Genomic DNA, 23,681 nt, shown 5'->3' on the forward strand with positions numbered 1-23,681 from the left:
TTTTGTTGTTTAAGATTGATTTAGATATTCAGGTTCTCTTGTGATTCCATATGAATTTTAGCCTCATTTCTTCTAGATCTGAGAAGAATGTCATTGGTATTTTGATTGGGATCACATTGAATCTGTAAATTGCTCTGGGCAGTATGGATATTTGGATGGTATTAATTCTTCCAGTCCATGAACATGGAAGGTTCTTCTGTTTTTGTGTCTTCTTTTATTTCTTTCTTTAATGTTTTCTGATTTTCATTGTAGAGATCCTTCACCTACTTGATCAAATTTATTCCACAGTATTTAATTTTTTGGTAGCTATTATGAATGATACTGATCTTAGAAGTTCTTTCTCAGCAATGGCATTGTCTGTTTATACAAAGGCTATTGATTTTTGTGTGTTGATTTTATATCCTGCAACTTTACCAAACTCTCTTATGAGTTCCAATAGTCTCTTAGTGGGTGGAGTCTTTTGGTTTCCCTGTATATGGGATCATGTCATCTAAAACAGCGATAATTCAGCTTCCACCTCTCTGATTTGTATCCCATTGATTTCTTTTTCTTACAATGGCTCTGGCTACAACTTCCAGAACTATATTGAGAGGGCCAGCACTGTGGCGCAGCAGGGTTAACACCATGGCCTGAAGCACCGGCATCCCATATGGGCGCCGGTTCTAGTCCCAGCTGCTCTACTTCCAATCCCACTCTCTGCTGTGGCCTGGGAAAGCAGTGGAAGATGGCCCAAGTCCTTGGGCCTCTGCACACATGTGGGAGACCTGGAAGAAGCTCCTGGCTCCTGGCTCCTGGCTCCTGGCTTCGGATCAGCGCAGCTCCGGCATTGCAGCCAACTGGGAGTGAACCAGCAGATAGAAGACCTCTCTCTCTCTTTTTCTTTCTCTCTGCCCCTCTCTCTCTGTGTAACTCTTTCAAATAAATAAATAAATCTTCAAAAAAGGACTATATTGAATAGCAATAGTGAAAGTGGACATCCTTGTCTGCTTCCAGATCTTAGTGGAAATGCTTCCAGCTTTCTTCCCGTCCCTTCCCTGCCCTGCCCTTCCCTTTTCTTCCTCTGTTACAATCTTCCTTTTTGGTTAAGAGATTTTTTTGTAATAGTGTGTTCGGATTCCTTGCTTGTCATTTTTTAGTGTGTCTGTTATAGATTTTTCCTGTGGTTACCAAGAAGCTTTCAGAAAAGTTCTTTTAATTATAGCAAGCTATTTTGAAATGATAGCAACTTAACACTGATTATAAAGATAAAAGAAACAAAGAATGAAAAACATAAAAAAGTAAAAAACTCTACACTTGTATTACATCCCCCCTTACATTTTGAATTTTACATCCTTCTATATTGCCTACCTATCAACTTATTTATGTAGTTATTATTTTTAATTGTTCAGTTTTTTAGTTTTGTTACTAAAGATACGAATGGTTTGTGTACCATGTCTATAATATTTGAGCACTCTTTGTTCTGTGTAGTTACTGTGACTGGTGAGTTTCTGATACTTTCAGATATTTTCTTCTTACTTTCTAGCATCTCTTTCTTTCAGTTTGAAAATCCATTTAGCATTTCTTGTAGGACAGGTCTGGTGGTGATAAACTCTCTCAACTTTTGTGTGTCTGGGAATGTCTTTATCTCTCTTTCTCATTTAAAAGATAGCTTTGCTGGATATAGTAGTTTTGGTTAGCAGATTTTTCCTTCAGGGTTGTGAAAATCTCCTTCCATTCTATCCTGGCCTGTACGGTTTCTGCCAGAAAGTCTGCAGTCTGGCAGGTTCAGACACCTTTATTTGTCATTTGCAGCTCTGAGAATCCTTTATCTTTAATCTTGGAGAGCTTGATTTTGTCTTGGGATAGACTTGTTTGAGTTGAATTTGACTTTCTTTAGGTTTTGGATTTTTATTTTTTAATTTTTTTATTTATTTATTTATTTTATTTTTTGACAGGCAGAGTGGACAGTGAGAGAGAGAGAGACAGAGAGAAAGGTCTTCCTTTGCCGTTGGTTCACCCTCCAAAGGCCGCCGCAGCCTGCCTGCTGCGGCCGGCGCACCGCGCTGATCCGATGGCAGGAGCCAGGTACTTATCCTGGTCTCCATGGGGTGCAGGGCCCAAGCACTTGGGCCATCCTCTACTGCACTCCCTGGCCACAGCAGAGAGCTGGCCTGGAAGAGGGGCAACCAGGACAGAATCCGGCACCCCGACCGGGACTAGAACCCGGTGTGCCAGCGCCGCAAGGCGGAGGATTAGCCTAGTGAGCCGCGGCGCCGGCCAGATTTTTTTTTTTAATATCATTTTTTCCTTTTGCTTCCTGAAGTCCCTCTTGAACTCCAATAATTTATATATTTGCTCTTTTAAGTTTCTCTGTTAGAGTATTGAACCTTTTCTCTGTGTTCTCTTGAAGCTCATTGAGTTTTCTTAAAACAATATTTTGAATTCTGCATCTGTCTGCCTGAGGTTGGGTAAGGGATGAAGGCAGTCCCTTGGCCATCTGTGCTGACAGCAAGCCGGGTCTTGGTGTCTGGGTCTTCCAGCTGCCGTGTCCTGCACAACCTGGAGGGTGTGCGCTAGGCCCATGTGAGGCTGGTAGTGATGCAGGCTGAAACAGGATGGCATCCTACCCAGCTGCCCCTACCTGATGCTGGGTAGATCTAGAGGCTGTGCCTACAAGTTCTGGCCTGAGGGTAGGAACCTTGGCTCTCTCAGTACCAGGTCACAGCAGCACTGGCACTGAGCTCCAAGGCAAAGCCTTAATCTTACTCTCCTGTCCTGCTCTCCTGCAGTTACAATCTTAATCCTGCTGTCTGCCTGAGGTTGAAGGAGGGTTATGAAGGCAGTCCCTTGACCACCCAGGCTTACACTAAGCTGGGTCACAGCTGAGCCATGGCCGTGTGGGCGTGCCCCATGCCTGAATGTGCCTGCCGGGTCCATCCCACTGTGGTGTACTGTTTCACCTGTTGTCGGGGCAGGTCTAGAGGCTCCATCTGAGGATAGGCGCCTTTGGACTGTTTCTGGTGCTGGGTCTTACCATAACAGGCCTGGCACAGAGCTCCAAGGCAAAGTCCTGTACTCACATTCTCACCCCAGTCCTCAGTAGCTCTAGTCTTGCTCCACTCTCTATCTGCAGTAGGGACAGGAGTTGGGGAGGGCTTTCTGGCTTGAAAGTGTCAATTTTGTTTGGTCTGCAAGAATAGGCCTAGGAGCATGGGCTGTGGGGTCCTGTCTGGGACTGTGTTTTGCTGTGGAGGCCTGGTACTGGGTTTCTTTTTCTTTCTTTCTTTCTTTCTTTCTTTCTTTCTTTCTTTCTTTCTTTCTTTTTTTTTAAGATTTATTTAATTTATTTGAAAGACAGAGTTACAGAGAGAGAGAGAGAGAGAGAGAGAGAGAGAGAGAGATCTTCCATCCGCTGGTTTACCCCCTTGATGGCTGCAGCAGCTGCAGAGCTGTGCCAATCCAAAGCCAGGAGCCAGGAGCTTCTTCTGGATCTCCCATGTGGGTGCAGGGACCCAAGGACTTAGGCTGTATTCTACTGCTTTCCCAGGCCATAGCAGAGAGCTGGATCAGAAGAGAAGCAGCCGGGACTAGAACCAGTGTCCATATGGGATGCCGGAGCTTCAGGGCAGGGCTTTAACCCACTGTGCCACAGCGCCGGCCCTGGTACTGGGTTTCAATTCTTAGGTCTGGACTTAACTCAGTCTCCTTCCTTGCAAGTGAGAGCAAGGTGTTATTCTCCCCTGTTTGCTGCTTGGAGCTGGGGGAGGGGTGATATAAACTCCTTCCTTTGTGACTTTTTCAATTCATCTTTTCTTATTATTGTCCTAAACCAGGCACTGTCGTTTCTCACCTAGCTTCCTTAATTCTTATGGGTTTCTTGCTATGTTAACAGCTGTTCACATTGGTGTGCTGTGGGGAGAGCATCCCGGGAGCATCTTACTCTGTTGCTATCTTGCTTCTGGTCCCCTTACTGTTGAGGTTTTGTGTGTGTGTTTATGCGTTTTAATTTTATTTATTTATTTGAAAGGCAGAATTAAAGAGAGGAAGAGTGAGAGAGCGAGAGAGCGAGAGAGAGAGAGCTCTCACCCTCTGGTTTACTCCCAAGAAGGCCACAGTGCCTGGCATTTGGCATTTGAACCGGCACCCATGTGAGATGCAGATGTTGCAGGAGGTGGCTTAATGCACTGTGCCACAACACCAGATCTGATCTGCCTATTTCTTAAAACAACTACACAGCTAAAAAAAACTAAAATTGCATAAACTTAGTTTAATTTACCTTAGGGTTATTAGAATAGGCACTAAGTTTTAAAGATGAGTATTTGCACAAGGAAGCTGTTGTTGCACAATTTCCCATACCGTGGTCCATCTCTATGCTTTTCCTAACTGGAAATGCCATTACAAGGGAACAGCATGGTTGTGACTGGGAGTGTTTTTGTACCAGTGCCTTCTTAAGTTGCTCCTCTGCCTTTAGCCGGCTAATGGTTGATGGAAATGGAAAGGGACTTTGTTGTTCCCTGAAATGTGTTTAGTAAGTTGTAAAATCGACCAGCTTCATTATTACCTGAATATTTTTCCTACTTGGACCTTTCCCTGAATTAGAAGTCGAGTGTTTTGGATGATACATGTGCACACAGGTATAAGGACAATTTCATTCAGAATTATTGGTACAAAAATATTAATTTGCTGCATGTTATCCTTATTCAAAGGTTCAGGTTTTTTGTTTTTGTTTGTTTTAACTGTAATGTTAGATATTTCCCCTGTCACCAACATGACGACGGTGTGGAACTGACAGTACTTCCTTTCTGGTTCTGTTAACCATGCCCCATTTCAGAAGTTGTCAGGTACAAATCTGAGGATGGCACATCAACTGTGATCACTAGTTACACTCTGTGAGCCGATATGTGAGGAAAATGGGTTGGTCCTGTCACTTTTTAAAATTATATAATCTTGGCACCCGCCCAGTTCACTGAAACTACCAGTGACCCTCCTTGTTAGCCATTTTGGTAGACAGTCAGTGGGAAGGAGCTGTCTCTCCCTGACCACTAGGGTCGCATACAGAGAGAGGCTATGGGGCATGTTTATGGTGTTTAATTGTATTCTACTCTTTGCTTCACTGAAGAAAAACCTCAGGCTCTCTAATTTATGATCATTTTAACATTTCATAAATTATGGAAGTAATTTTTTGCTTCATTTATCTTCTGATTCGTGTGCTTTTCTCGATTTACTCTAATAATATTTTTCTCAAATTAGGTTTGCAGTCTTGGGAAGACATTGACAAACTAAATTCATTCCCCAAACTTGAAGAAGTGAGATTGTTAGGAATTCCTCTTCTGCAGCCATATACCACTGAGGAGCGGAGGAAACTGGTGGTAGCCAGGTCTGTTGTCCGTTTTTTTCTGCTTTCTTATTATGTCATTAAAGGGCCCATGCACTGTTGTGGGGGAGGGGTGCCCCATGGGTTTATCCACCGTTTGAGCAGGATGTACATGGAGGAGCGGCTTCTGTAGCTCCGAATCCTGCCTGAAAGGGATGCAGTATGGCGAGGAAAGCATGAGATGTAATTGGCCTGCCAAGACCTCTGACAGATTCTCTCACAGATCTATTTTTGTGTTATTCAATATTTAGAATATTTGAATAAAATTTGAAATCACGAAGCACAAGTCTACACATAACATGGAATCTGTCACAGTTGTCCTTAATTTGTCTGCTACCGTAGTGGCTTTTTCAAGTGTAATTACCTGAAAGCTGGGCTATTGCTCTAGTGTTAAAGCCAAGAGAAGAGAATCTATGTGTTGCCCTGGGATAGAGATGGACTGCTGTAACTTTTGTCTGCATCCCCTGACTCCTCTGGCCTTTCGTGTCTCGGATTCTGCCCCCACTGACTCCTGGGATTTCCCATGAGCATTTGTTTTTGTCTGAACCTTCAGCAGAAATAGAATTTCAGCTACATTGCTGAATTGGATGTGGACATGGAGCTTGGCTTTGTCCTCTTTGTGCATTATTTATATTAGTTTTGGAAGGGGAGCAGTAGGCCTTACTGTTCCCAAAAGAAGAGTGATTCTTTAAACTGGGTATTGATCTTTCTGACCAGCTAATGCCTAGCAGATCCGTGAGTACACATTAATAACTCACTAAAGAAAAACTGTCAGCATGCTTTTCTTTTAAGAATATTAAGTCTTACAGTAGGCTCCTATACTTTATTTTCTTTACACAATACTTTTACAAACATAATAAATTAATTCTTAAATTTTGTACTCAAATTGTACTAATTACTCTGTAGATCTGGGCTATTTAACTAGGTAACCACTGAACATGTATGGCTGTGAGCACTTGAAATATTTCTTACCTGAACTGAAATGTGTTATTGGTGTAAAATAGACACTGAGTTCTAAATACGTTATATGAGTAAAAGAACGTGAAAAGCAACACATTAAATATTTTTAATATTACCTGCTGAAACGATTATATTCTGGATATATTAAAGTAAGTACACATATTAAAATTTGTTTCGTCTGTTTTGTTTTCACTTCTCCAAGATGGCTGCTGGAGAATTTAAAATTGCATTTGTGGCTTGTATTGTATTTATTTAAGTTGGGCAGTGCTGCCTAGAATCTTATTTGGAAAGGTGAAATATAATTATGAAGGTCAGTTTTACATCCACATATGAAACTAGGTTTTGTCCTTTATTTTTCTGTCACTTTGGTTCATGTTTAGTAGCTGCACACAAGCAGAACTACATCAAACATGTACTTTCAAGAGAATAAGACTGGGCCTCAGACCAGTTATTTTTATTTCTAAAACTAAATATTTTTAGTAGTTTAAAAATGTCTTTACTTGCAGATTGCCTTCGGTTTCCAAGCTTAATGGCAGTGTTGTTACTGATGGTGAACGAGAAGATTCTGAAAGATTCTTCATTCGTTACTACGTGGACGTGCCGCAGGAAGAAGTGCCATTCAGGTAGAGAGTCTCTTGTCATCTCCCTAAGATGCTTCAGAGAGTGTTGAGGCAGCGCAGGAAGTACTACTTTAGAGCAAAATCTAATAATCTGTTATTGGATCCTTCTTAGAGGCCTCTGATAATAGCTTTTTTAAAAAAAAAAAAAAGAAATACAAAAACAAACCTATTTTATCTCATTTTCCACAATGCGTTTCCTCTAGCCTTGCACTTACAGTAAGAACAACTGAATGAGTATTTCACTAACTCAAATTACTAGTCCACATCATCAGTTCCTTTTGATCCTCTTCATATTTTTGAAAACCTACCCCCAAAATTGGTCTCTTCACTCATATTGCCTCTACTTTTAGGAAAGACTGAATTCTGCAGAATGGAAGATTGGCAAATGTGTAGCAGGCTCATTTACTATGAGAAAAGGCCTGGGAGATAAGCATGTATCATTATGCATATTTTTGAGGGTGCATTATTAATACCCTATTAATGTAAAAGGAAAGTAGCAGGTATTTGGCCGGCGCCGCGGCTCACTAGGCTAATCCTCCGCCTTGCAGCGCTGGCACACCAGGTTCTAGTCCCAGTCGGGGCGCTGGATTTTGTCCCGGTTGCCCTTCTTCCAGGCCAGCTCTCTGCTGTGGCCCGGGAGTGCAGTGGAGGATGGCCCAAGTGCTTGGGCCCTGCACCCCATGGGAGACCAGGATAAGCACTTGGCTCCTGCCATCGGATCAGCACGGTGTGCCGGCCGCAGCGCGCCAGCCGTGGTGGCCATTGGAGGGTGAACCAACGGCAAAGGAAGACCTTTCTCTCTGTCTCTCTCTCTCTCACTGTCCACTCTGCCTGTCAAAAAAAAAAAAAAAAAAAAAAAAAAGGAGCAGGTATGAAACAGGAAAATAAACAAGAAAGACTAAAACGGGTTGCTAGTTGTTGTTCACTAGAATTGCTTACCAAAAAAGTTATTTGTTTTCCTTCCTTAATGATTTTAAGAATGATATCACTTTTAAAAATCAACTAAGAACAGCCAGGTGCAGATACTGTATCTTTTAACAACCTAAACATATTGGGTTGAACCATGTGAGATATTTTTAAGTTAAAAAAAATGGCCCAGTATTTATATTTTCATGTAGTTCCATCTAACGTATTAGTGGAAGAAGTAAATGTTCTAACTTTGAGCATAAGTGTATCATTATAGTTTACTTAACTCCATTCTGTTACAAGGAGATGACACTGGTATAATTATCCTATTGTGCATTTATATACTAGTTGATACTTTTTTAAAAGATTTATTTTATTTATTGGAAAGGTAGAGTTTGAGAGAAGGAGGAAGTGGGGGTGGGGAGAGAGAGAGAGAGAGGCCAGGACTGGGCCAGACTGAAGTCAGGAGCCGGAAGCTTCATCTGGGTCTCCCTCATGGGTGAGGGGCCCAAATACTTGGGCCATCTTTTGCTGCTCTCCCAGGTGCATTAGCAAGGAGTTAGATGGGAAGTAGAGTAGATACCCACTACCCCACAATGCTGACCCCTAGTTGATAAACTTCAATCATGAGAGGATTTATTGCAAGGGCATTGGGGAAGCTGAAAGAATCACTGGACGGTATGAGGAAGCTTGCACAGGCCCCAAGAGAGACAATGACAGCCCTGGTGTCAACTCATATTCTACTTCTTTTATCACTTCTGGCACTGTCATCTCTAGACACGGTAGTGCTGGAATCGACCACTGGACATTTGCAACAGTGTCATTGGATCTTTGATTCTCCTATGAGTGTTGAAAGTAATCTCTCACTGACCTTTCCTTTTCCATTTGAAAATATTTTTCACATAACTACTGTGTGGTTGATGATGCCCCAGGTGCAGTAATGAAAATGAACAGTGTTCTACTAATATGGAGCTCACATTCTGCTGGGACCTCGCACTGACCTTTACCTTGTCCCCAGGAGTCAGAAATCTACATGAGGCCCACTGCTTGGATATGTTTAGGGCATGTGCTCACACTCTGTCCCAAGACATGAGAGGGATTATCTGCTCCATTCTCGCTCTTGTGGTAAAAGGTAGAATATTGGCTGGCGCCACGGCTCATTAGGCTAATCCTCCGCCTGCGGCGCCGGCACCCCGGATTCTAGTCCCAGTTGGGGCGCCATATTCTGTCCCGGTTGCCCCTCTTCCAGGCCAGCTCTCTGCTGTGGCCAGGGAGTGCAGTGGAGGATGGCCCAAGTGCTTGGGCCCTGCACCCCATGGGAGACCAGGAGGAAGTACCTGGCTCTTGGCTTCAGATCGGCACAATGCACTGGGCTGTAGCGGCCATTTGGGGGGTGAACCCACAGAAGGAAGACCTCTCTCTCTCTCTCTCTCTCTCACTGTCTCACTGTCTCACTGTCTAACTTCCTGTCAAAAAAAAAAAAAAAAAAAAAAAAAAGGTAGAATCTTGTTTCCCTGATCTTGGGACTTTCCCCCAAGCATGAACAATTTGACAAAAATAATATACACTGTAGTCTGTCACTTGAACTCTCCAACATCTGTGCCTTGTTTTCTCCATAGTTATATATATTTTTAAAGGTTTTATTTATTTATTTGAGAGGTAGAGTTACAGACAGAGAGAGGGAGAGACAGAGAGAAAGGTCTTCCATCTGCTGGTTCACTCCCCAAGTGGCTGCAATGGCATGAGCTGGGCCAATCTGAAGCCAGGAGCCAGGAGCCAGGAGCTTCTTCCAGGTCTCACACTCAGGAGCAGGGCCCAAGGACTTGGGCTATCTTCTATTGCTTTCCTAGGCCACAGCAGAAAGCTGGATCAAAAGTGGAGTAGCCAGGACACAAGCCAGTGCCATATGAGGTGCCGGCACTGCAGGCAGAGGCTTAACCTACTACACCACAGTTTAGCCCCCTCACCCCATATTAATATTTTAAAAAATTATTTTTCCCCACAATAATGTATTCCTTGTACAAATGAAAGCATACTTCTCTCCCCTAAAATCAGATAACCCACGTCTTACAAAATGCTACATTTGGCTTCAAGTTTTGATATCTGCATACTGTCCATTTCTCTTTTACTTCTATATTTTGAAACTTACTGATTCAGTTGTAAAGTTAACTACTTCAGTATACCCTTTAGAAAATAATGGGAAGAATGACAAGAAATAAAATGAAGATTGATTAAAATTTATAAATGTTTATATGACACAGCAAGGAACAAAATATAAATATGGATTGATACTGTCATTTTTGTACTCTGGTCCTAAGGCCATAATTGGTATTTATGACTTCTCTCTTCATTGTCTGCCCTTTTCATTTGCTTATAACTGACTTTGCCTTCAGGTAACTTTCTCAGGCATGGTTTTTTATCTGTTTGGAGACTGAGAATGGATGTCTTTTTCTCTGGTGGGATCTGTATCCTTGGTAGTATTTTCATAGTCTTGATTTTTTTTTTACCACTAGGCCTGGTAATACCAGGAGATAACAATTTTTTTTATTATCCCTTGGCTTAAAACTTTTTTTTTGGAGGGGTACTTTTGGGTTTGTGATTAATAGAAATTATACCACATAGTTGGCAGTCTCAGCTGCCAGTTGGAATACTTATAGTACTAGTGGAGATATTTCTCTCTTAGGTTCTCAACCCAGTAGAACTCAGGAATATGAAACAACACTTTTGCAAGTTGGTCACAAATGTAATCACAGATATATCATGTCTTTCCCTTTCGCTCTTTGGTATGCAGAACTATTTCTTTTGACCAAGGAATAACTGACATCCCTTTTGTTCTTCAAGACCCATCCCAACTGATCTAGTGGTGGTACTGCCTTTGTGGTACCCTTTAGAGAAGCATTATTGCTGTGGTTTAGTGTTTTGGCTGCAAGGGGGTCAGAGACTACCTATTCATTCTAATCCTAAAGACCCCATGATTGATTAGCTCCTGCAAACTATTCATGCAGTCTATCTTAATTACTCTCTGGCCTTGCTACCTATTAATGGAATTAAAACTACTTTTCCACTCATTAAAATGCCTGTGCTTGTTTTCTTCTATCCTTGAAATCAAAATGGGCAACCTGATTTCAATGTCTCCTACCTATATCCTTGGTTAATAGTTTTTCAGAGGTATGGGTACTCTACTTGCTAGTATATGTTCAAGGTGTTGGAGTAGGAAGAGTGTTTTGGGTCCTTTTAGGGTTCATAGATGGAGAATGTGGTGGAGGGGTAACATGAGTGACATTATTCATGTGTCCTGAAGATGTCCTTCCACATTACCCTCTCAAATATGTGGCATCTCAGCTTCCTTTAAGCATAGGTTATCATTGACTACAATTTGCAGCTAGCCAACTGGGCAAACATTTAGAACCACTCTCAGTCACTGAGAGTGAATTCAGAATTTCTGATAAGCATGCCTATATCAACAAAGCTAGATCTAAAATTGCTTTTCCTTCTTTGGTTTAACGCACTCAGAATCTGTTCCTGTATTTACTTGCTGTATGTTTGTCCATATAAATGACCAAAATCTTATCATTCTTGTGGTGTTTTTGTAATTAACCTCACAGAGTATGCTTTTTTCTGATGTTATTGGAAGTGGATGTATGTGGGCAAGGGTGAAGCAACTAGGAAATTGCTTTGCTCTTCTTGCAAATGAAATTCCCTTGGGCAAGCAGATTGGACTGCCTTTCCAAGCAAGAGAGGGACAATGTTCTTCAACAAAGGAGGAGGGGCTCGCCAGCTGGCAAGGGGGACCTACACAAGGTGAGGGATTCGGGGTGCTGCCAACTTCTCAGATCCTTCTGTACGCCTCCATTTATTTTTTCTTTTTTTCTCTTACCAAGGCTCCAACTTTCATGTGATAGTCTCAATGTGGATGCAAACTTAACTGAGTTGTAATTCAGCAATCCAGAGCATTAAATGTCATGTGTTTGCTTTCATGACCACTTCATCTCTGTTGTTATATGAGGGGGGAAAAAGGTCCTTTTCTTAATAGTACCTGGTTCTAGATTGTGCCTAAAGCCTAGTTTATGGGGATTTGACCTTAATACTCCTTTCATTTAAGCTATCTGCACCCATAGACTATCAGGTGCTCTAACTCGTAGTAGAACTTTTCATATTGTACTATTCTTGGTAGTGCTCTTTCAGTCAACTATAGCATTCCATGTGACCACAGGTGATAATCATATTTATTAGTCATGGTAAGGACTTAACCCTTTCTATGAACATTAATATGATATTCTCTGCCAGAAAGAAATCCAAAATTTCCCTTAATTACCTGAGGATCTGGCCAGTAATCTACTCCCTGGTATCAATTTCTTAGTGCAAACAACAGAAATCAACTCTGGCCAATGTAAGTAGGCTGGGAATTTACTACAGAATAATGCAAACTATGGAGCCCAGAGAATTGACAAGAAGAGGAGACGATTAGGCCTGGGCAAGATTGAACGGAAACAAGGCACAGGAAGGTTTCTGTTAATTGCTGTACTAGCAGGGTTCTTCCTGTGCTGGGCATTGGGCAGTCATCGGGACACTGCTGGGCTCTGGACTCCATGGTTCTCAATACTTAGAGCCATGCCTTTGAATTCTTGACACTTCCATATCTTCTATAATTCCTGTTAGCCCTTGTGTCTTTGCATGACTCTTTAAGATTTCAAATTCCAGGTACAATTAGATTTGTGTTACCTCTCCATGTTCTAGCTTTCAGGGAGGAGAGAGAGAGAGAGTATGCACCCCTCTTCACTTTCTGTGGTGAAAAGTGGTTTTCCTTCTTATCTGTCTTGGGTTTTCCCCCAGGCTTCCCCAAGGGTGGGGAACCTTCTTTCTGCCAAGGATCTTTTGGATATTTATAATATCATTTGTGGGCCACACAAAATTATCAACTTAAAAATTAGCTGGCGCTGTGGCATAGCAGGTAAAGCTGCTGCCTGAAGTGTTGGCATCCCATATGGGTGCCGGTTGAAGTCCCAGCTTCTCCAATTCAGATCCAGCTCTCTGCTATGGCCTGGGAAATTAGTAGAAGATGGCCCAAGTCCCTGGGCCCCTGCACCCGTCTGGGAGACCTGGGGGGAAGCTCCTGGCTCCTAGGTTTGGATCTGTGCAACTCTGGTCTTTGTGGCCATCTGGTGAGTGAACCAGTGGATGGAAGACCTCTCTCTCTCTCTCTGCCTTTCCTTCTTTCTCTGTGTAACTCTGACTTTCAAGTAAATAAAGAAATTATCCTGCTATTTTGATTTTTCAGGCCTTATCATCCCTACCCCAATAGATGCTGGATAGCCAGAGTTAACATATATCTACCATAATACTTTTTCCTAGTGGTTTTTCATCTAAGTCCCTTGGTAGAATTATCCATTATCAGCAAATACTTTTTTAAGCCCTTGTTATGTGCCAGGAACCGTGTTAGGCACTTAAAAAAAAAAAGGAACTATAATAGCATTCATGCTAATGGCATTGTTATGAACTAAGAATAGTGATAAGCAGTATTTGTGCTGTACTTATCTCTTGCAAGTTTTACAAGCTATATGCATTGTCTTTCTCTAAAATACAAATGAATCATGATAACACAGTACATAGTTAGAAGGCAAAAATTGGACCCTGTAGATAATTCATGTGTCATCCAGAGTCACATTTGAGTTTTAGTTTGCATTAAGAATAAGATATCGATTATTTTTTGTTTGCTTGTTTGTTTTTTGAGGAAGCATTCCTTTTCATTTGACCATGGGATTTTTGTGTTTATTTTGATTTTCCTATAGATGTTAACTTCTACAACAATCCTCCCTTAGTTTGAGTCCCTGGCTTTTCCTTCTCCTTTAATTTTCCTATATTGTACCAGTTAAACATGAGCTATAGCTCTACTTAACTTAGACATAAGGAAGAAAAATTACCCAGAAAGTCTTTGAGGGCGTGGGTAAAGAGCCGTTGCGAGCAGCTGAATGTCCGCTGTGGCAGCACAGTTATTTTCTGAGTCAGCTGGATTATTCACGTGTTTCCATCTGCTCAGTGGTGCTGGCCGTAGGAGACTTTCAAGATAATGCAGAGATTTATGCATTCTCCTTCCCTATCCCAGAACAAAATGCAGTTACAGGAAACATTTGAATTTTTTATGATGAAAGGAATAAAAAATTAGGGGACTAATGGGAGACATATGTATACATTTTAAAGTTTATCTTGCAAGAGGCTTATAATTTCTTATAGGTGCTCAATTATCCTTTTTACTGCTTTTTACTAAGAGTTGGAGTTGAATGTTTCACTTCCGTGCTATAGATGCTTATGGTGGTAATGGACTACCACAAAAACTAAGCAGTCAGTCTTACGTGTCATATTTGTTTACTTTGCGAAACCACTGAAGATGAAAAACCTTCTTCTGACCCTTGGCCTTTGGACATTAGAGTTCTGGGTTTTCCAATCAATACACTCTTTCTTTTCAAGTTTTCATCTGTGCCTGTCTGCTCGTGGCCTGTGTGGCAGAGGTGTGGGTTTCAAATAAGTTCAGAGTGTGCTGCAGGTGGCTGACAGGATGTCCTCACTGGCCCGGTCCTGTTTCAATTACAGGACTCTCATGCCTTAGCAGGAGAACTTCTGGGAAGTGACTCTAGATTGTAGTTGGATTGCAAAGGACAGTTTCATTTATTGACTGAATACCTCCTATGAAGAGGCACTGGGCCAGAAGCAGGAGATAAAAAGACAAGAAAGTAGTGTCTGTTCTCAAGAAGCTTGCTGTTAGGGCCAAGCTGGAGATCGGTTACCTGTGCTGGATCTTCCTCACATTCCCAGCCTCTGAAAATTAAGTTACCCCAGGACTTAGTCCTTGGATCGCATCTCTTCTGTACTCATCTCCCACATACTTGTAGCCAGTCCATGGCTTTAAATGTCTTCTGTTTTCTGAGAAGTGCGAACTTTGTATCGTCGGCTCTGATCTGCTCCTACATTCTAGTCTAGAATTTCCAACCACCTGCTTGACATCTCCCCTGGATGTTTAAACCTAGTGTATCTAAAACTGAACTTGTGATCTTGACACCCTCCATAACCTGTGCCCTGCCCTCCACCCCTCCACCACCATGTCCGCTCCTCTGCCAGGTTCCTCCATATTCCCATTCATGCCCTTGACTTCTTTCTCCTAAACCTAGCCCCACCACATCTAGCCCATTGCTTTTTTTCTTTTTCTTTCAGCTGTACATTCAAAAAATATACATAGCGTATGGTCACCATTTACCACTCACTTTAGCTCAAGCCTTCACCCTCTTTTTGTTTCTCTCTTTCTTGTTTTCTTTTGAAAAATTTATTTATTTGAAGGTCAGAGCTACAGAGAGAGAGGGAGAGACAGAGAGACAGATCTCCCATCTACTGGTTGACTTCCCAAATGGCCACAGCTGAGCCAGGCTGAAGCCAAGGGGCAGGAGCCAGGAGCTTCATTCAGTCTCCCACATGAGTTCAGGGGCGCAAACACTTGGGGCATCTTCTGCTGCTTTTCCCAGGACACTAGGAGGGAGCTGAATAGGAAGTAGGGCAGACAGGACATGAACCAGTGCCTATGTGGGATGCTTTTGTTGCAGCCATGGCTTTTTCCACTGCACCACAGTGCTGGCCCCAGGCTGTCACCATGTCTTACTTGTGTTCTTACAGTAATCTGCTCACCAGCCCCGAAATCTTCCCTTGCTCCAAGGTAGCCTTTCTCCATATAGTAGCCATGTTATAAAAACTCAAGTTTATAAAAAACAAACAAACAAAAAAAAGCATGGCCCCTGCTATTTCCAAACACACTTTGCACACTCCTACCACAGGCCTTTGCGCCTTTCCCCTTGTTGGGAATGTGCCCAGTTACCTGCTTGATTCTCCCTCGCTGCACTTCGCTGTTAGGATTGTTTCTCTGCCTCCTGTGTTTAAAATAGCACACTTCTGAAATTCTCTTAAACTGCTTTTGTTTCCTTGTCATTTATCAGCACCTGACCTACATTTCTTGTACCTTTTCTGTCTCTCTCCGCCATGCTGTAAGCTCCGTGGAAGTTGAGACATTTTCTGTTTTGTGCCTTGCTATCTCCCTAGCACGCAGATCAGTGCCTGACAGTGGAGCAACTGTTAGTAAGGTGATGGAATGAGGCCAGCGTGTGGCATAGTGGGTTAAGCTGCTGCCTGATAGGCCAGCTTTCCATGGGGGTGCAAGTTTGAGTCCCAGCTGCTTCACTTCCAGTCCAGCTGCCTGCTAATGTACCTAGGAAAGCAGTGGAAGATGGTCCAAATGTTTGGGCTGCTGCACTCACGAGGAAGACCTGGAGGAAGCTCCTGGCTCCTGGCTTCAAATGGGTCCAGCTCTGGCCATTACAGCCATTTGGGGAGTGAACCAGTGAATGGAAGACTTCACTCTCTCTGTGTGTCTCTCCCTCACTCTCTTTGCTCTGTAACTCTGCCTTTTAAATAAATACAGAAATCATAAAAAAATATGATGGAATATTTGCGTTATGTTATGAGAGCACAAAAGAGAGGGCTTAGGTCTGCCACCAGAGATTCCTTTCCTAAAAAATAAATGAGTTAACCTGGTGAAGGTGAGGGGAGAATATTCCAGATGGCTGTGAGTAACACGGGATGTAAAGGCCCAGAGCTACAAAATGTGTCTGGTATGTACACTACTTTCCATGTGGTGGGACTGGAGACAGGCAGGACGTGGGGAGAAAGGTGGGAGCCTGGACAGGCTTTGGAGACTTGAGTATGGTGCACTAGGAGGTGAGGGCTTTCTCATGGGGTTAGGGTAGGGAAGTCACAAGGGCAGATCTTGGTTTGCTGTTGAAGGGGAAGCTGGGAGACACCCCGACCCCTAGTTAATAGTGGAGACTGCCGGCGCCGCGGCTCACTAGGCTAATCCTCCGCCTTGCGGCACCAGCACACCGGGTTCTAGTCCCGGTCGGGGCACCGGATTCTGTCCCGGTTGCCCCTCTTCCAAGCCAGCTCTCTGCTGTGGCCCGGGAAAGCAGTGGAGGATGGCCCAAGTGCTTGGGACCTGCACCCGCATGGGAGACCAGGATAAGCACTTGGCTCCTGCCATCAGATCAGCGTGGTGCGCCGGCCACAGCGCGCTGGCCGCGGCGGCCATTGGAGGGTGAACCAACGGCAAAAGGAAGACCTTTCTCTCTGTCTCTCTCTCTCACACTGTCTACTCTGCCTGTCAAAAAATAAGAAATAAAATTTAAAAATTTAAAAAAATTAAAAAAAATAGTGGAGACTTTAGTAAGCAAGATACAAGCTTTGGACACTGTTTAGAGAAGTACACACATTAGCACTGCATTTCACTATAGAATTTGAAGTGGTTCTCAGAAAACATGTTAAGTTGTTTTCTGGTGCTGGTAGTCCTAGGTTCTTTAGGGTTGTGTACGTATCCTTTAGACAGGAAGAAAGCTCCACACCCAGGGCTCCTGCACACATTAATGTGTTCATGATTAATATTTTTGCCTTTTAGCAGATGTCTATCTAGTGTTGCCTTTATGTATTGGTTTTTCCTTTATTTGCTTTCTTTCTCCATTTCCTCCAAGAGATTAAATTAAATTACCTCGTTAGTACCTAACTAATACTCATACACAATCCTCCTCTGGTTAATCTTTGAGAGAAAGAAAGAAAAAAAAGATGCAACTTTTTTTTTTTTTTTTAGAAATCAACATATTGTATCCTTTGAGGCTCAGGGATTTTGTTTTTGTGGACAGCAAGGGGAAGTTAACGCATTGATTTGGGGTGTCTCTTTTTTCACGCTTCAAAAATTTTGCTTTTCATAAAGGGAGTTAGCAGAGACATAGCTCCAGTGAACAATTCTTTAATGGCAGAAAGAAATGCTTTTGTCAGAGACAGGGTGGCAAGGCCAGAAACTTTGAGGCCGTTACTCTCCTTTGGTGCCTCACCTTCTGTGCGTCCTGAAGAATCCTTACAGTGCGTCCCGGGAAAATCCTTCTTTATGATGTCCAGGATCATATTAGGAATTCCTCAATGCTTGTTTGACGGTCCTTAGTGGCCAGTGCTTCGTAGCATATGGAGAGTCTGGTTTTTCCTGCCTCAGACCGATGGCCTTTCTGATGAGCGGGGATTGTCTCTTGGGGCCATGGTGAGAGCAGGCCAGCGGCCTGCACTTGGACGCCACCCGGATGAAGGCTCGTTTTGTCTTGGATGCTGGAGAAATCCTAGTGCCCTGTGCCCCTTCCCTCTTCTCCCTAGCACACAGAGGACCTGCTGTTGTGAGGAACATTGCTAGCCTGGACCTGCGTCTCCTGGGCTTCTCCGTGCTGCCAGGCTCCATCATCCGCTGTCAAGGCGGTGACACAGCACCGTGCGCATTCAGCTCTGAGTCCAGGGGAAACAGAAGGGCATTCTCCCCGGCGCACCAGGGAGAGCCTCTGAAACGCGAGCTCTCAGCCTTTGTCATCCCAGTTACCTGGGACTTTTTTTTTTTTTTTAATTTCTTGCTGCTTTCCCAGCCAGCAGAAGATAGTGACCCCTCCTAATCTTGATTGGAGATATGTATGAGTGTTGGAACCTGCTTGCAAAGGGAGGAGAGAACCAGCCCTCCCAAATCAGGGTCTTGGGGGCAGATGTCTCTGCTGTCTGAGCTTCTATTTTGTCCAGGACAGGGGCCATTTTTATCTCTTTTTGTTTTGATTGCTTTTTAGAATTAAAAAAATACACCTAGACATTGCTGTTCACATATTAAAGCTGATGATAACTCATATTTGCTGTATGACACATTATTTTTTTAAACTAGAAAGAAATAATTCTACAGATAAAATTGAAGTATTTCTGCTCTCAGTCCTATTCCTCATTCTCAGTAACTATTAGCAAGCATTGCTGTGGATCCTTGGTGTCTATTTTGTGTATTTTATAATTTCATTAAAATGTAAACTAAGATATTATAATTCCATGTCAATCTGCATTCCTCTTTCTTCTCTCAATCTGTGGCTTTTCAGTCTAGCCTTTTTTTATTTTATTTTTTATTTTAATTTTTTAATTAGTTTTTAACAGATCCAGTGTGCTTTATAGATACAATTATAAGAAATAATGCTATTCCCTTCTCTCTCCCTCCCTTTCTCCTACCCTTCTTCCTTCTCCCTCTTTTTTTTTTTAGTTTTTGAAATAACATTTTAAATTTATATTACAGTAAAAGAATTTAATACTTCACTGAATAAGAAGTTTAACAAGTAAAAAGAAAAAAACCCTTAAGTTTAGTGGGAATATAGACAATGGCTATAAATAATAATTAAATGGAAAAATGACCATTTCACTCAGTAAATTTTAAAGTAATCAACAGATCATTAAAACTATAGTAGTATAACATTTTTAACTATAGGTTTCACAAAGGTATAAAACAAAGTTTTACAAAACTATATCTAGTCTTTTTACTTTGTATTTTGTTGAAGGCTTAAATTATGCTTTATTTTTATTGTATGTTTTTTTAAAGAAATCTGCTCCCATCCAAAAAAACTCCTCTTTTTTTTTTCTAAAAGTGTTTCCACAGCTGTGGCTTTGATCTGACTGGAATTTATTTTTGAGTGTAGTTTCAATGGGAGATCTGAGAGTTTCTTTCCCCTTGCGTGGGAAATTGGTATTCACCACTGATCTACAATGCCTCTCAGTCACTGGTCTCGTTTCTTGTCTGCATGCTTCTGTTTTAGGGCTCTGTTCTGTTCTGTTGGTGTACTTGTTCATCTCTGTATCATTACAATGTTGTAAACCACTTTATATTATATTAAGTCTTAATTCCTGGTAAGGATAAGTTTCCCTACCTTATTGCCATTACTTATATTATCTTAGTTTTGTACATACTTTTTCATATTAAGATCAGCTTATAAATTTCACAAAATGTCTTGCTGTAATTCGAACTCTGAATGCATTGAATTTATTGACTTTGGGTGTTGGGGGGGAGGAATTGACATCTTTTTTTAAGATTTATTTATTTTCAAAGAGTTATATAGAGAGAGGGAGAGACAGAGAGAGAGGGAGAAACAGAGAGAGAGAGGGAGAGGGAGAGAGAGACAGAGAGAGAGATCAGTCTTCCATCTGCTGGGTCAATCCCCAGATAGCTACAATTGCCGGCACTGGGCCAAGCTGAAGCCAGGAACTGGGACCATCATCTAGGTCTCCCATGTGGGTATAGGGGCCCAAGTACTTTGGACCATCTTCTACTGCTTTCCTAGGCCATTAGCAGGGAGCTGGATTGGAAGTGGAGCAGCCAGGACATGAACTAGCATCCATATAGGATACTGGAGTCACAGGCAGTAGCTTTACTTACTATGCCACAATGTTGGCCCTAAGAATTGACATCTTAATGTTAACATGTCTTCCTTTCTGTGAACATAGAGTATCTTTCCATTTAATTAAGAACATTTTTTATATCCTTCAGCAATCTTTCCTAATTTTCTCCCGAAGGCTTTTCACGTCCTTGTTAAATCAATTTTAGATGAATTACTCATTGTGTCATTGTTTTAAGTGAAATCATTTTTTTCTGTCACTGCTTCTAATTGATTATTGTTGGTGTATATGAATGCTGTTGATTTTTTTTTTTTTTTTTGATAGGCAGAGTGGACGGTGAGAGAGAGAGACAGAGAGAAAGGTCTTCCTTTGCCGTTGGTTCACCCTCCAATGGCCGCCGTGGCCGGCACACTGTGCTGATCCGATGGCAGGAGCCAGGTGCTTCTCCTGGTCTCCCATGGGGTGCAGGGCCCAAGCACTTGGGCAATCCTCCACTGCACTCCCTGGCCACAGCAGAGAGCTGGCCTGGAAGAGGGGTAACCGTGACAGAATCCAGCGCCCCGACCGGGACTAGAACCCGGTGTGCCGGCGCCACAAGGAGGATTAGCCTATTGAGCCACGGCACTGGCCCTAATGCTGTTGATTTTTATATGGTTTTCATCTATCATGTACAGAATAGTTCTTCTTTGCATTCATTTGGATTTCTGTGACTTATAAGCAATTGTATCTTCAAAATAGTTCTTTTTTTTAAAAGATTTATTTATTTACTTGAAAGAGTTACACAGAGAGAGAAGGAGAGGCAGAGGCAGAGAGAGAGAGAGAGAGAGAGAGAGGTCTTCCATCCGATGGTTCACTCCCCAGTTGGCTGCGATGGCTGGAACTGCACTGATCCCAAGCCAGTAGCCAGAAGTTTCTTCCAGGTCTCCCATGTGGGTGCAAGGGACCAAGCACTTGGGCCATCTTCCACTGCTTTCCCAGCCCATAGCAGAGAGCTGGATTGGAAGCGGAGCAGCCGGGACTTGAACTGGCACCCATATGGGATGTTGGTACTGCAGGTGGCGGCTTTACCCGCTGCGCCACAGTGCCAGCCCCAAAATAGTTCTTCCTTGTTCTTGGATATGACCTCCAGTATAATATTAAGAATGAGCAATTAAAGAGACCATTTTTATCTCATTCCTCACTTAAACAGAATGCTCCTGAAGTTTCAGAGTGAGGTATTTTTATACAGAGTATGACTTTTCTGTACATTTTCAGTAGATACCCTTCATCAGCTTGCATGAGGAAGCCTCCATCTGTGTTTTTCTAAGTTTCTTTTATTATGAATGAGCATCAAATTTTATAGAATGCTTTTTTGCGTTGAGATGAACATATTTTCTTATAAATCTGAATCTTAATGATATGTTTTCAGATATGTACCATCTTTGCATTCCTGAAAGAGTCAGTTCTATTGTGAAATATGAGATTTTCTTTTTCAACATGCAGAGTTTAACTATATATATTGTTATCTGGGATATTTTCATATACTTTTAGATGCAAAATCAGTCTATAATTTTATATTGTTCTCTTCTGGTCTTGTGAAGGGCATACTAGCATCTTAAAATGAATTGAGCTGAACATTCCCTATTTTGCAATTAAATTAATGCATTAGGTTAAAATTTTTCTATCCATTTACAATATTATATTTGAATTTTTAAAATATTTTAAAAATTTTCATTTGAGGGATTGAACAATTATTTTTAAAAATATACAGAAAAATAAGTTACCTGTCCACTCATATCCTTAGCAACCACTCAGCTATTTGGTCTCCAGGCAACTACTTACTATGGTTTCCATTGCTAGTCATTGCATAACTGTAGAAAATTTACTTGAGTGAGAGAGAGATGGTGGAAGAGACAGATTACAGAAGGAGATGGAGGAGAAAGAGCTAGAGAGCTTCTATCCGCTGGTGCACTCCCTAAGGCCTGCAACAGGAGGGACTGGCTTGGACTGACCCTCTGACAACCCCTGACCTCATTTTTGTTCTTATAGTTTTGACTTTTCCAGAATGTTGTATAAATGGAATCAGTCCACATATGGTCTGTTTTTAATTGAAATTTTTATTGAGATAATTATAGACTCATATGCAGTTGTAAGAAATAATACAGTGGGATACTGTGTACCCTTTACCTAGTTTTCCTCATTTGTAACTTTAAAAAATACTTTATTTGTTAATTTATTTATTTATTTATTTATTTGAGAGAGAGAGAGAGAGAGAAAGTGTGAGTTCCTGTCTGCTGATTTAATCCCCCAAATGGCCTCAGTGGGACATGGCAAAGATTGGGGGGCCCTGAAGCTGGAAGCCGGAAGTGGGTAAACTCAATACAGATCTCTCACCTGGGTTTCAGGAACCCAACTAAGTGAGTCATTACTGCTGCCTTCCGGAGTCTACGTTAGCAAGAAGCTGAAATAGGTAGCCACAGCCAGGAGACTAACACAGGCACTTTGATGTGGGATAGATAGCTTAACTGGCATCTTAACCACTTAGCCAGGTACCCACTCAAATTTTATAACATTTTGTAGAAGTTGTCACAATCAAGATCTTTTTTTAAAAAACTTTTATTTCCAAAGTACAGTTTATGAATGGCTTTTCCCCCTCATAACTTCCCTCCCACCCACAACCCTCCCATCTCCTACTCCCTCTCCTATTCCATTCACATCAAGATTCATTTTCAATTCTCTTTTTATACAGAAGATCAATTTAGTATATATTAAGTAAAGATTTCATCAGTTTGCACCCACACAGAACATAAAGTGTAAAATACTGTTTCAGTACTAGTTATAGCATTAATTCACACTGAACAACACATTAAGGACAGAGATCCTGCATGAGGAGTTAGTACACAGTGACTCCTGTTGTTGACTTAACAATTTGACCCTCTTGTTTATGGCATCAGTAATCTCCCTAGGCTCTAGTCATGAGTTGCCAAGGCTATGGAAGCCTTTTGAGTTTGGCAAACTTCGATCTTATTTAGACAAGGTCATAGTCAAAGTGGAAGTTCTCTCCTCCCTTCAGAGAAAGGTACCTCCTTCTTAGATGGCCTGTTCTTTCCACTGGGATCTCACTCACAGAGATCTTTCATTTAGGTCCCCTTTTTTTTTTTCTTTGCCAGAGTGTCTTGGCTTTCCATGCCTAAAATACTCTCATGGGCTCTTCAGCCAGATCTGAATGCCTTAAGGGCTGATTCTGAGGCCAGAGTGCTGTTTAGGACATCTGCCATTCTATGAGTCTGCTATGTATCCCACTTCCCATGTTGGATCGTTCTCTCCCTTTTTTATTCTATCAGTTAGTATTAGCAGACACTGGTCTTGTTTGTGTGATCCCTTTGCACAATCAAGATCTTAATATTGATACAGTCCCTTGATGTTATTCAGATTTCTCTCAGATTTCTCTAACTTGTAATCATCGCTCTCTCTCTCTCACTCTCTCTGTATGTTCTGTTTTATTGTATATGTTGATTCTTTTAATCACAATTTGTTTAACTCTCTGGAGGGCATCTGAAAAGCATCTATATTGAGTCTAGTGTTTGATTTTTACAAATAAAAGAATC

The 23,681-nt window shown here is 41.9% G+C and overlaps 1 protein-coding gene across 15 annotated transcripts in view; it reads left to right on the forward strand.

Annotated features, from left to right (window-relative positions):
- Nucleotides 1–23,681, forward strand: part of TBCEL (tubulin folding cofactor E like) — a 91,219-nt gene that overhangs the window by 44,553 nt on the left and 22,985 nt on the right. For all 15 annotated transcript variants that reach the window (XM_008260555.4, XM_070047310.1, XM_017343003.3 and 12 more), the window contains 2 exons: nt 5,230–5,356; nt 6,820–6,936. In XM_008260555.4, the coding sequence (XP_008258777.1) occupies nt 5,230–5,356; nt 6,820–6,936 (244 nt within the window). The remainder of the gene's footprint in view (nt 1–5,229; nt 5,357–6,819; nt 6,937–23,681) is intronic.

Source organism: Oryctolagus cuniculus, chromosome 1 (assembly GCF_964237555.1).
Source record: "Oryctolagus cuniculus chromosome 1, mOryCun1.1, whole genome shotgun sequence".
NCBI lineage: Eukaryota > Metazoa > Chordata > Mammalia > Lagomorpha > Leporidae > Oryctolagus > Oryctolagus cuniculus.